This window comes from Talpa occidentalis, unplaced genomic scaffold (genome assembly GCF_014898055.3).
Source record: "Talpa occidentalis isolate TD23 unplaced genomic scaffold, MPIMG_talOcc4v2.1 talOcc4.9, whole genome shotgun sequence".
Classification (NCBI taxonomy): Eukaryota; Metazoa; Chordata; class Mammalia; order Eulipotyphla; family Talpidae; genus Talpa; species Talpa occidentalis.
This window is the reverse complement of record NW_023605305.1, coordinates 15,952,754-15,964,651: the sequence shown is the minus strand read 5'-3', so window position 1 is coordinate 15,964,651 and position 11,898 is coordinate 15,952,754. Positions and strand designations below refer to the sequence as shown.

Genomic DNA, 11,898 nt, shown 5'->3' with positions numbered 1-11,898 from the left:
GGGTGATGGGAAAAATACAAACTCTTAAGCTTGGTTTTAGGAAAACAGGCTAAAACAGGCCGTGGCTCCCTCCTTTGTGCACAAGGACTTCAGAGGAATTAAATAGTCTCAGAAGTGGTGTAAGTGTAACAAAAAAGTACACAGTACTTTCATCAAAGTACCGAGATTGTGTGGGCCCTTGAGGTTCCATGCCCTTTCAGGTCTGAGGTAATGAAGCCATTTCCAACTGTCAGTGAACTGATAACATGTCAATTCTGCTTTTGCTGTTTGTGTGTGTGTCCCATTGTTTAATCCCCTTTGGTACTGACTATACACCAAGAAAGCTAAAGCTATAGTCTTACCCTTAAAATTCTTTTCTCCTCGGCCATGTTCCCTGTCACCAGCACAGTTGATATTCACACTGGCCTCTGATAGAGTCCCACCTTACATTTACCTAGGCCTTATAAAGCAAAATGCTCTTTGTTTGGGCGCCAATGATGTCAGTAAAGACAAACTGGAGGGCAACAGTCTAGGCCCTTAATCTTTTGAAGTAGACTAATGGGCTAGTTGCCTTTGGATTTTGGTACCTCAACAAAGATTACTTTCTTAGACTTTGAGACTTCCTTAGAATAGAATCTAAAGACATTAGGAGCAATATTGATGTCAGAAACTTTCTTTAAACATTTTTGATGGGAAAGTGATTGAATGAAGACACAAAAAATTGTTTTGTGCATAAATAGTATAAGCAGAAGGCTTCATTTAGCAGGGGAGTCAATGAAGTTTACAAACTACTGATAGATGTTCTTGAAAAGTTGGCTAAAAATTGCCACTACTACAGATTTTTAGGGAAATCTTCCTGAAAGAGGTGGTTTGTTAGGATAGTTTGTTATAAGAGATAGTTTGTTATCCGAGATGGAGACAGTGGGTTTTGTGCCTGAGTGTTTGAGATTAGATCCAGGCTCCATCACTCCTAAATTACGTGCCTGTGGGCAGGTTACTGATTTACTTCGCCTATTTCCTAATCCAGAAAAAAAAAAAAAAAGTATAAGAAAAATACATCTACTAGATGATTTTGTGCAAATGTAAAACATTCAACATAATAAATTGCTGGTAGCAGGAGCTCAAATATTATTCCATAAATGACCACCACACGCAAAGCACTGCCTATGAAGCATTTAAGTCTTTAATTCTTGCATTAATTTCTATTTCTGGTCTCAGATTTTTCAGTTGAAAAGTGACAGAGCTGATGGCCTAGCCTAGATGAGTGGTTCAGTCATCAGAAATGTCTTGGACTGGGAAAAATGAGTGATACAGGGGTTATCAACTTTTATTTTGCCAAATATAGGGACTTTAAAAAGGAGACTTCCATCTAACATCACTTTTACTTTTATAATCTTGAAAGATGAACAAAGCACAGCTAAGGAGGATTCTGTAAACAGATTTATTAGAAGTATCTAGCAGAACCTCTCAGAAACTACTACAAATTCCAGATCATTCAACTTCCAGGTTTGCTACCCATGATCCCTGTTACCACCATTGGATTACATGGTATTAAAGAACAGAACCATGGTGGCTTCATTTTACCAAACTGAAATACCAGTTTTACAATCAAGGTTTTCTGTTTTCTGGAATGTTACAGATGATGTATCCAAGACCAGGGTTAATTTGGAGCTGAAGGGACAGTGACCATAAAACCAAGGAATTAGCCCTGAAGCTGTTCCTTGGGTCACAGTGATATCCCAATAGCTCCATCCTGTTTTTTAAGGATAGAACAGCAGCCACACCTATTCCACCCCCAACCAATCCTCACCTGATCTCCAGTCTTCTTGCAGGTCTCATTTTCACTCAGGACAGCACATTTTCAGCTAGAATCTACCACGATAGGATGTTAACTCATATAAACTTACTACAAAAGGTTTTTAAATGTTTATTTGAATTAAGTGGGAAGAATGGTGCTAAAGTGCAGAGAAACTTATACATTTGGGTCCTAGTCTCTTTACTGTTCATTTTAGTTAGTAAAAGATTATTAGGTAACATTGAAGGGATTAGAAGTAGTACATAAAAATATGTCCCAAGTAATCAAATCCTCTAATTTACTAAGATGAACTGAAATTGTTGGCCCAATTCAAATTTATGTGAGAGCCTAAAGTATTTACATTTCCTTTAACTGCTCCAGACCTGTGAAAAAGGGAAGGGGACGACATTGATATTACAAGACAGCAATCTTTTATTGAAACATTTTTTGTCTAAAACTAGGCATGGAGAGATTACTCTCTTGTTCATAAATTAGGCTAAGTCTAACATCACTCACTATTCCAAACCAGTATTATTTACAAATATGAACCTGTTCTTTGCTTTATCACCAGGTTCACAGGACAAAATTTTACACCAACTTCAGTTTAGCTTTTAAAATCTTCCTGCCATCAAATGCCCAGCAACCCTTAGAGCATAGGGGGCAGTCTTGTACAGCAACATTCATCATTCACCAGGAATGTAGAACCACTAATGAACAACAACAAAAATATTAAATCATTCCAAACAATCCCTATTTGCTTTCCAAAAGCATGCTTTGTCTAATTCTCCCTTTCTATACAGACAGGTGGGAGAGAGACCCCATAGAGTATAGTAATGTTAATTAAATTAACCTCTTCAAAAAGTGAACAAGATGGATTAGTGTGTATATGGATGACCTGCTGTGGACGACACTAGCAGATAATGAAGAGAACTTCAAACCCAAATTAACAATGTAGCCCCACAACTGGTCATCCCAGATAGATACTTCTCATTTAATTTGGATCACATGTGCAATTTTTTACTCTCCAGTTAAACACACTGCAAAAACTTTCAAAGCAGATAAAGAATAGCCTGCCTAGAAATTCAAATTAAAATGTTAAATAATAAAAATTGCTGACTCTTAAACAATTTCTGACAGGCTCCACTATGCTGGATGCCAGAAAGTAATTCTATTTCAGTTGCTAGTAAAAAGGTAAATCTGTATACATGTAAAAAGACAATATTACAAGACTGTAGTGTCACCTGTCAAAACAAGAATATCTAGAATGGAATTTTCAGTAAACACTTGGGATGAAGGGCAATCAGAATACTACAGAAAGCAAAATCCACATAAATTAATTCTTAATTTGAGAAATCAATAAAATGTATACATAAAATTGATAAATACTGTCTTCATAGGTCACTAATTCCAAGGACTAGTTAGTAGTTAGTTTCTAACGAAATTATTACAGGACGTTCTGGTATATGCTCTCTTCTTATGATCAGTTTGTTCTGGCAAGACTCCAACAAGCACTTGCCCTTGCAAACAGCTGAGCGGGAGAAGATTCAGGCAATGCTTCATTTGTAAACTAGCCACAAAATAAATGCCAGGATTGCAACAGTCACTGTCAGGACAAGCACCAGGATACAGATCTTCTTGCGAGACTTTTTCTGAGGAGAGAAGTATGTGAACAAGACACTCATGAAAAAAAAAAACGTGTACATCTATGACTTCAAGAGTGCTTCGTAAATCTGCCTCCTGAGGGCTTCCCCTGGTGGCGCAGCGGTTGAGCGCTGGGTTGCGAGGCTGTGCGCAGCCTCCCCGGCCACCGGCGAGGATCCCACAAAAAAAAATAAAAAAATAAAAAATCTGCCTCCTGAGAAGGTCCTATAGTACAAGATTTGTACATTAACATAAAGACCCAGATAAAAGTCACAAAATCAGAATTTTAACTAATATGTAGAAGAATATCATTTTACAGAAAGTAGAACAAATAACCTGTTTATTCATAGATAAATAATGCTATCAAGATGTAACCCCTTATTTCTTCAGAAGCAGCAGTCGGAGTTGATTCTATATCCATCCTCAGCAACAACGGTCAACATAAAGTATCTGCAAAGCCCCAGTATGTACCTACCTGGTACTGTCCTAACTGAAACAAAAGTCAGGGGTTTAGGATGTAGGATTAGCCTTACAACTGACTTAGGGACATGCTTGATGAAGAGGCTAGCTGTGTGGCCAAGAGGCTTTCATGTAAGTTTATATGGGGTGTGATGCCTTTTGATAGATATCTTTGCAAAAAGAAAAATACTAAAATGGGACTGGGACTGCAATCATGACTCTTGCCTTCAGCTTAAGCCTAAGGAAAAGGATGCAGCTGTGCTCAGCTTGTCAGCATGCTCTCATGGCCCCAAGTGACTTCCTGTAGTAACTGCTTTTACCTGGTAGTAAGCAGCTCGCTGTAACTGATCAGTGGCTCTTTCTACATGCACCTCTGAGCTTTCCACATTGGCTTCTATGCTATCTGCAAAAAAGAAGGACATCGGATGTTGTACCACACGTAGTTACTTCAAAACTGCAAACTGAACAGACTCTATGTGTGGGTTGTGGTTTCATCGCTGCCACGCCACTATCCAGGCATGAACTCAAAAGTTACTAACTTCTTAAGAAGACAGCCCTATTCTTTAGAAATAAACAGGGAAGTATTTAGGGGCAAAAGGTTTTAAAGTAAGCAACTCATCCATAAACTTAAAATTATTTCCAAATAAAAACTTAAAAAAAAAAGTGACATCCTATAATTGTGCACATTTCTGGAGATAAAAGCTGGGAAGCTGAGAGATATTTCCCTAAATAAAGACTTACTGAGAGGCAAGTGATGAAGCTGAGTATTCTTGGGGCCTAATTTAACGTCTACATTTGATAATATAAGAAAATTGCTAAGAAAATTAATTTAGTAACTTTTTAAATGGCAACCCTAAGTTCCTTGAACACATTTTACTGACTTCTTTGCACACAAACACTATCAACTCACCTTCAGGTTAAAGATATCAATAATACATACCAATCAGATCCCCCTGGTCATGGATCATCATGGCCAAATCTTTAAATATCTGATTAACATCCAAAATGTCAGCCTAAGGAACAAAAAAGCAATTAACTAACATATCAGAAGATTCATTTCCTCTACTTACCAACAGTTTTGGCCATCAAATAAAGTGGTGTTGTTTTTTTAATTTTTTAAATCAAATTTTATTGATTTGCCAATTGCTAACATTAAACTATACAATTCTGGGAGAATAACTTCACTTCTCACATGTGCACATGCCCATTTTTAAGCTATAAAAATAGGAATTTCACATAGCCCAAATTAATAATTGGTAGGTGTGGGGTGGGCAGAGAACTGGGGCATTAAAAAAAAATCTCCAAGTGATGCCAGTGTACAGTCAATGTTCAGAGCCACCGGCACAGATGAAGGTGAGGACAGAGCTCAACTTTTTTCCCCTCTCCCTCCCACCTGTCCCACTCAGGGGAGGAAGCCTTCTACCTCCCTGGAGGAAAAACTATCCCAGCTTAAGGATCTTTTACCCATGTTGTGCAAAGTTGGAAACTCAGGTGAGAAAGGCCAAGAGACCCCTCTCCCTCAACTCTCACCTCAAAAACTGCTTCTATTTCTCAAACTCGCTGAAATGATAGCCACAAGTTGGGATTAGACTTTGGAATGCACACATTTGGAGCCAACTTTTTTGTCTGCTTTTATTCTGGGTTATTCAAACTAAGCAAAGGGGCTCTCCACAGAGCTTAACCTAACCTAGAGGTTGGCACTGAGGTTTGGGGACAAAATCTTGGTAAGCAATAAAATACTTGTTTGCCTTGCTCTGTTCTTGCTCTACGCATATTACGTGGGGATCATGTGATGAGGTGGTGACTGAGGAAAGAATATGGGCATTTTGGGGCACCATGGCTGAAACCATGCTAATAGTAGTTCACATTCACCATGATTATTCTGAGACACCATGTTCACACCACACAATGACTCATTTCATGCTTTTTCATAATCACTGGATTACAAAGGGCAGATCTATCAAGTCAAACTAAAAACGTGATCTGGCTCTCACCTCCAGCTGCCGAATTGCTGTTTCCCTCTCTTTAATAAGTTCCAGATCCTGCTCAGTGATGGCTACTTCATCCTCCTGGCTTTGCATCTGGTTCCATTCCTCATGGCTGCAGAGGGACAAGCAGACCGGTTGACACCTCCACCCTGGGGTGTGCATGAGGCACATCTACAATGTCTCCGCCACATAGCCGCGGACCGCCCAGGCTCCAGCTCCTCAGGGCCACACCCTTCCTATCCAGAGGCACCGAAGACAAAGTTTCTGCTTCCGGAGGGGCAACTAAGATAAAGTGGGATTATGAGGGATAGACTCCTTGCTGTTTCTACTTAGGAGTACACGCTGCAATCTTGCTAGAGCTTGCCGGCAAGGGAAAGAACACACAAGTTTGAAGTGAGTGAACACTACTAGATCATCCTCTTCCAGAGCAGTGTCAAAGTGTAAGCTGAGTTGGTATATTGAGTACTAAGTGGTTAGAGAATGCAGGCTAAGAGACCTGTTGGACTGTGCCATTTAGTCCAAAAGAGCCCCATCTTGCCGGATGTACCTGTGATCCCAGCTCTTCCAGAGGCGGAACAGAAGGATGGCTAGCGCCCAGGAGTTCTGGGCTGTGGTGCGCTATGCCAACTGGGAGTCGGCAGTAAGTTGGGCATCCATATGGTGACCTCCACGGCTGGAGGACCACCAAGTTATCTAAGGAAAGGTGAACTGGTCCAAGACAAAAACAGAGCAGGTAAAGAATCATATTCCCAGTTTTTAGGAATTCCCTTGAGGCTCAGCTTTGGGTTAAATGTCTCTTAACCGAAAACAAAGAAAAAGCTAGCAAAATGTTACAACTCATCTTTAAGTACCATATTTAGAAAAAAGGCATACCACATGTTATACTAGACATGAGGTGCTTTGAAAGTCCAGTATTTAGCATTTTCCCAACAGTGTTCATGAATAAAATATCTCCACAATATTTAAACAATTTCCTCCATGTGATACAGATAAAAAACTGAGTAAGATAGAGTCCTCCAGGCCTTTGAAGTGCTCACAGTGTAGCCACCTGAGACAGATAACATATCTATGACAGAACATTTTCAGTGCTGAACTAATACCATGACTACATTTCTATGAAATTAGTTAATTTGCTTTGGAGAAGTTAAGAAAGCAGATTTTTTTTTTTCAGATACAAATTCTTTATTTTTCCTTTTAGCAAAAGGAAAAAGCATCCTTCTTCTCCCTAGAAGGATGAATTGCTTTCATTTTAGAGTAAACAGAGACCCAGTCACTCTGAATACCTAATACCTGAATTAGAGGTAAATGATTTAGAGTTCTTATCCTACAGGTTTGTGGGTTTGTTTTTATTCCTTGTGAGGCAAGCTCTTGCCCCATCACACAGACATCAATTTTTCATTCTAATACATTTTTATTCACCATGAAATTATTCCTTCATAATTCAAAAATCTTGGGAAAGTCCATGGTTTTGACTTTTAAGTTTTATTTGGTGGTTTGTAAGTTACACAACCCAGGTCTCCCTTTATTTTTCTGATTTTTAAAGTTAAAATAAGTATAAAGTATAGACTCCCATTCTCAACTATACAGCAGGTTTTATGAATAATCCCTTTACCTGTCAAATGAGACGAGCTGCTCCTCTCTTTGCCTCTCCTCCGCCTAGAAAGCAGATGGCATTATTGCTGCTGTTATCCAGAAATAAGTCACAGACAGACACATAAAACAACAGCTTCCTTTAGCTACAATATAAAGGAGCAATATCCCTTGGCTCCAACAAGATCTGTAAGGTGACACTAGGCTCTCGCCATCTATCTCAGCTAGGAGATGGGTGAGAAGCATTTGAAAGCAACTGATATTCCAGAACAGAAACCATACTGAGTAGAATGGACAGAACAGGCAGGAGAGAGGGATTAAAAAAATAACAACAATAACCTATTTTAAAATTTGGAAGGAGAAAATTAAGGGAAAGAGTAGAAAACTTGCAAGGAAACAAAATTATACAACCTGTAAATATTTATTAAATGGATATTTATAACATAATAGGTTCTAAAGTGGTCAGTTCACTTTAAAAGTCAGTCTAATGCATGTATTGAAAACAAACTAAGGAAAAAATATTAAAAGAACAATCTATTCCCACTTTTAAAACATTTCCCCATTTATAAAGAAACAAAGCAAAGGGAAAGACATGACTAAACCAAAACAAACCCTGCAGAACCGAAACTGGACTGTAGAACTCACGCTACCAAAGGGTGGAAAGTGGAGAGTGGGCAGCAAAGTGGGGAGGATTCAAAGGACGATAATGGTTTTCAGTGGTGGGCATGGCATGGTAACAGATATACAGTTTTCTCTAGGGTAGAACAGTTGAGTCATAGGTATACATGTGTGCTGAAGATACAGCCCAAATGTTTTCCAGTGGTTGTGCCAATTCATACTATCACCAGCCAGATAGGAAAGTTGTATTAGATCCATAACAACCACCCTCAGTGTCCCAGATTTAAAAATTTTTGCCCTTCTTGTGGACATGAAATAGTATCTCACAGTGGTTTTTAATCCTCAGTTCCATGGCTACTAAAGATGTTGAGTACCTTTCCATTTGTTTGACCATTATTCAAAAATAATACTAAGATGTTTTTCACTGTGTTGGCATTTGTAGTCAGGAAATGAAAAGAATAGTGAAATTGTTTGCACCTTAACATAAGACAAGGCAAAGGCACCAAAATGTACTAGGATTATATTCACTACCACCACACACACAGACACAGACACACAGACACACACACATGGCCATTTTTTCCTTATGAAGCCATTAAAATTATTAATTAAATCAACACTTAAAGACAAGTCAACTTTCTGTATAAAGAGGAAGTTTACCTAAAATACTTTTGTGGCAAACAGAATATGTTTGTTTAAAGAAAAGCACTTGTGTAACTGAGATGCAGAATAAACTAGCTACTTTTTTAAGGGAACACCATTTTACTTATTCAATATAGTATATATAACACCTTATAAACTTTATAATAATATTTGTTTATATTCAAATATATATGTATATTTCCTATATACATATATAAATAAAAGAATGACAACCTATGGCCATTCAGATGAATATTTGGCAAACAAGTTCTTAAAAATAAACGATGTGAGCTTGTCACTTTAACGAAACCAAGGACAATATTTACTGCCAATGATAAAAATCTCTTTATTTTCAGATAAAAAAACAAATTCCAGAAAACTTGTTATCAATCACTTAGGAAATAGAAAGTTCCCCAATATTTAAAAACTGAAGATGTGATTTTTTTTTTAAAAAAGGCATTAAAAGTGGATGCTTCTTTTGAGTAAAATATCCATGGGTCTATCCCCCAGTGCTGGTTATGATCTGGAGAAGTTTCCTGAGCAAGATTTAGCTTTTTCTAGTTATTCTTAGGGGACAGGTTTATCAAAACCTCCCTGTTCTACGATATTGTGGATGGAGTCTCCAATATGTGATTTTTTTGATATTGTATAATGAAATATATCAACATTTGGGAGATCTGTATAACTCAGGGAACCAGTATTTTCCAAATGATAAAAAAAATGGTGTTACAGAATAACACATAGAATAAGACCCAATCAAATATAAAAGCAAAACAGATTTTAATTGTAACAGAGTATGAAAAAATCATTAATACAGTTTTAGATTTCGAAATGCAACTAAACTTTTGTCATGTTTTGATATAGTATAAGGGGTATTAAACAGTGATCTGAAGAGATTAATTATAATGCTCCTTCCTTTTCCAATTATATATCTCTGTAAGGCTGGATTTTATTCAGATAGCTCAATCAAAACAACATATCAGAACAGACTGAATACAGAAGTAGATGTGACAATCTTAGTTACCTTCTGCTAAGCCAGATACAAAAAGATTTGCAAAAATGAAACAATGCCATTCTTCCCCCTAAATTTTTTTTCTTGTTTTGGGAAGTTTTTTTTTTTTTTTACTAAAATCTTATTTATGTTAATATGTAAGAGTAAATGTGCTAAAGATCACTGATACAACTTTCTGTCTGGATTTCCCCTTCTCCTGCCCTCCTCCACCACACAGCACTAATGCTCCGCTCAGTACTAATGCAATCTTTTTGTTGTCTGCTAGGGAAAGGGCGTACTTTAGTTTTACTCATACCCTGTGGACACAATCTTTTAGTACCAGTTTAATTCAAGGAGCACCGTCTTTAGATCCTCCATCCTTGCATGGACCCTGAGGTTTGACTTTTGTTTTCCCTCATGTCAAGGGGACATCAAAACCAAAGTTCAAATTTGCCATCAGTCATGCATCACATAACCATGGGATATGTTCTGAAAAAACATATCTGAAACATTCTGAAAATGCTCTATTCAGTGATTCTGTCATTGTGCCAATGTTGTGGGGTAACTACACAAATCTGGTGTTAGAGCCTATAACACAGTGGGCCTCTAGCGTGTAGCCTGGCAGGACCTGGTGTATATGGTCTGTCGCTGAATGAAACATTACGTGACATATGATATAAATGTCCTCAGGGCAAAGGCAGCTTTAGTGCTGTGCGTATCTTCTCTTAGGTCTTGACCTTAATGTTTTCATGGCTCCTTGATATCTTTGGGAAGTTAGGTTATGAACATGTAGTACTTATTATTACTTCTTTTCAACAAATGAACTACATTCTAGGAAACAAATCATTCTTTTTTCTTTTTTTAAGTTTTTCAAGTGAAGGCCAGTGTAATAAGAAAAGAGTACTACACAGAAAACTACCTGTCATTCTCTTCACCTCTGTGCTCCTTTCTAGTCTTTGATGCTGGGTATACTCAAGTTTTCACATAGGTTCTATCAAGCTGGCATTTTCACAGTGGCTCATGTCTATGTTTATTATGTCGGGGTATAGTAAACAAAGGCTGATGGTCAAAGAGGAAAAATAACCTTGGGAGAGGACAACCTTAAATTGCAAAGATCTTCTTTTGGGAATAAACTTACAGAAAGACGAGATCCAGCTCTTGCTCTTGCAATACTCTCCTTCTCCTTCTCAGACACCTTTCTCTGCACAGCCTGGAAACTGTTTAAGGCTGCAGAGAAGTCATTCATGAGGCGTTCCTTCTGAAGTTTCTGCTGGCGCTGAGGAAATTAAACAAGAACTTGAAATTTTACATTAACCCTGAATTCCCTTTAAAAGAAAAATTATACCCCTAAAGATTTCCAACTGGGAAAATTACTATGAAATAGGCTGTCTCTAAATTATAAATTTGTTCTTTGCTAACTTAAATCCCTGGTTAATAGTACAGGCCAAATCAAAAGTTTCCTTTTTTCATTCCAACAAACATGGGAACTGACAGTCACACACCTTGTAAAATAATGTCAGAATTCAAAATTTTGGTTCCCCAGAGAATCTAAAAGCAGAACAGATACCTTTGGACTCAAACCCTGATATTGTTTTGTTTTTTTTTTAAGATTTATTTAATTATGCATATAAGAGCTGGGGTATAGGCCAGAGATGGCGGCGGTGGGCGGGGTGGGGGGTGAGAGGATTCACCAGACAGGGTAGGGAACAGAACAGGCAGACCGACCGAAACACACTGCTGAGGGGAGCAGCAGGCGAGACAGGAGAGGTCTGCTTTGCCATGTGGGTCTCTCTCTGGCCAGCCAAGGATCGAACTCGTGCTGCAGAGGCTGCGGATTGCTTCATAGTGTGGTGCTCAACCCCTTGCACCACCAGGGAGGCCCCAGGTGTTGTTTTTTTGACTACAGCATTAAAACTGTCATCTATACTAGTTCACAGCTTCTCTGAAAAGCAAGAATCATTTTCTTTTCTTTTCTTTTTTTTTTAAATATTTTTTTTAAAGATTTATTTTTTATTTATTTATACAAGCACTGGGTACAGTCAGAAGCGCGGGAGGGTGAGAGAATTCACCAGAGCCAGAGCAGGGAGCAGAGCAGGCAGAAGGACCGAAGTACACTGCTGAGGGGAGCAGCGGGCGGCAGGAGAGGGACCCTCCTCCGGTGGCCGGGGAGCAGCCGGGGATCGAACAGGCACTGC

At 38.4% G+C, this 11,898-nt stretch overlaps 1 protein-coding gene across 1 annotated transcript in view; it reads right to left on the bottom strand.

Annotated features, from left to right (window-relative positions):
* Positions 1-1,276: 1,276 nt before the first annotated feature.
* STX12 (syntaxin 12) overlaps positions 1,277-11,898 on the bottom strand; it is a 33,116-nt gene continuing 22,494 nt past the window's right edge. The window contains exons 4-9 of the mRNA XM_037501054.2: positions 10,842-10,979; positions 7,475-7,518; positions 5,869-5,974; positions 4,815-4,887; positions 4,195-4,277; positions 1,277-3,423 (exon numbers count right to left, since the gene is read on the bottom strand). Coding sequence (XP_037356951.1) covers positions 3,331-3,423; positions 4,195-4,277; positions 4,815-4,887; positions 5,869-5,974; positions 7,475-7,518; positions 10,842-10,979 — 537 coding nt within the window. The 3' untranslated portion in view covers positions 1,277-3,330. The remainder of the gene's footprint in view (positions 3,424-4,194; positions 4,278-4,814; positions 4,888-5,868; positions 5,975-7,474; positions 7,519-10,841; positions 10,980-11,898) is intronic.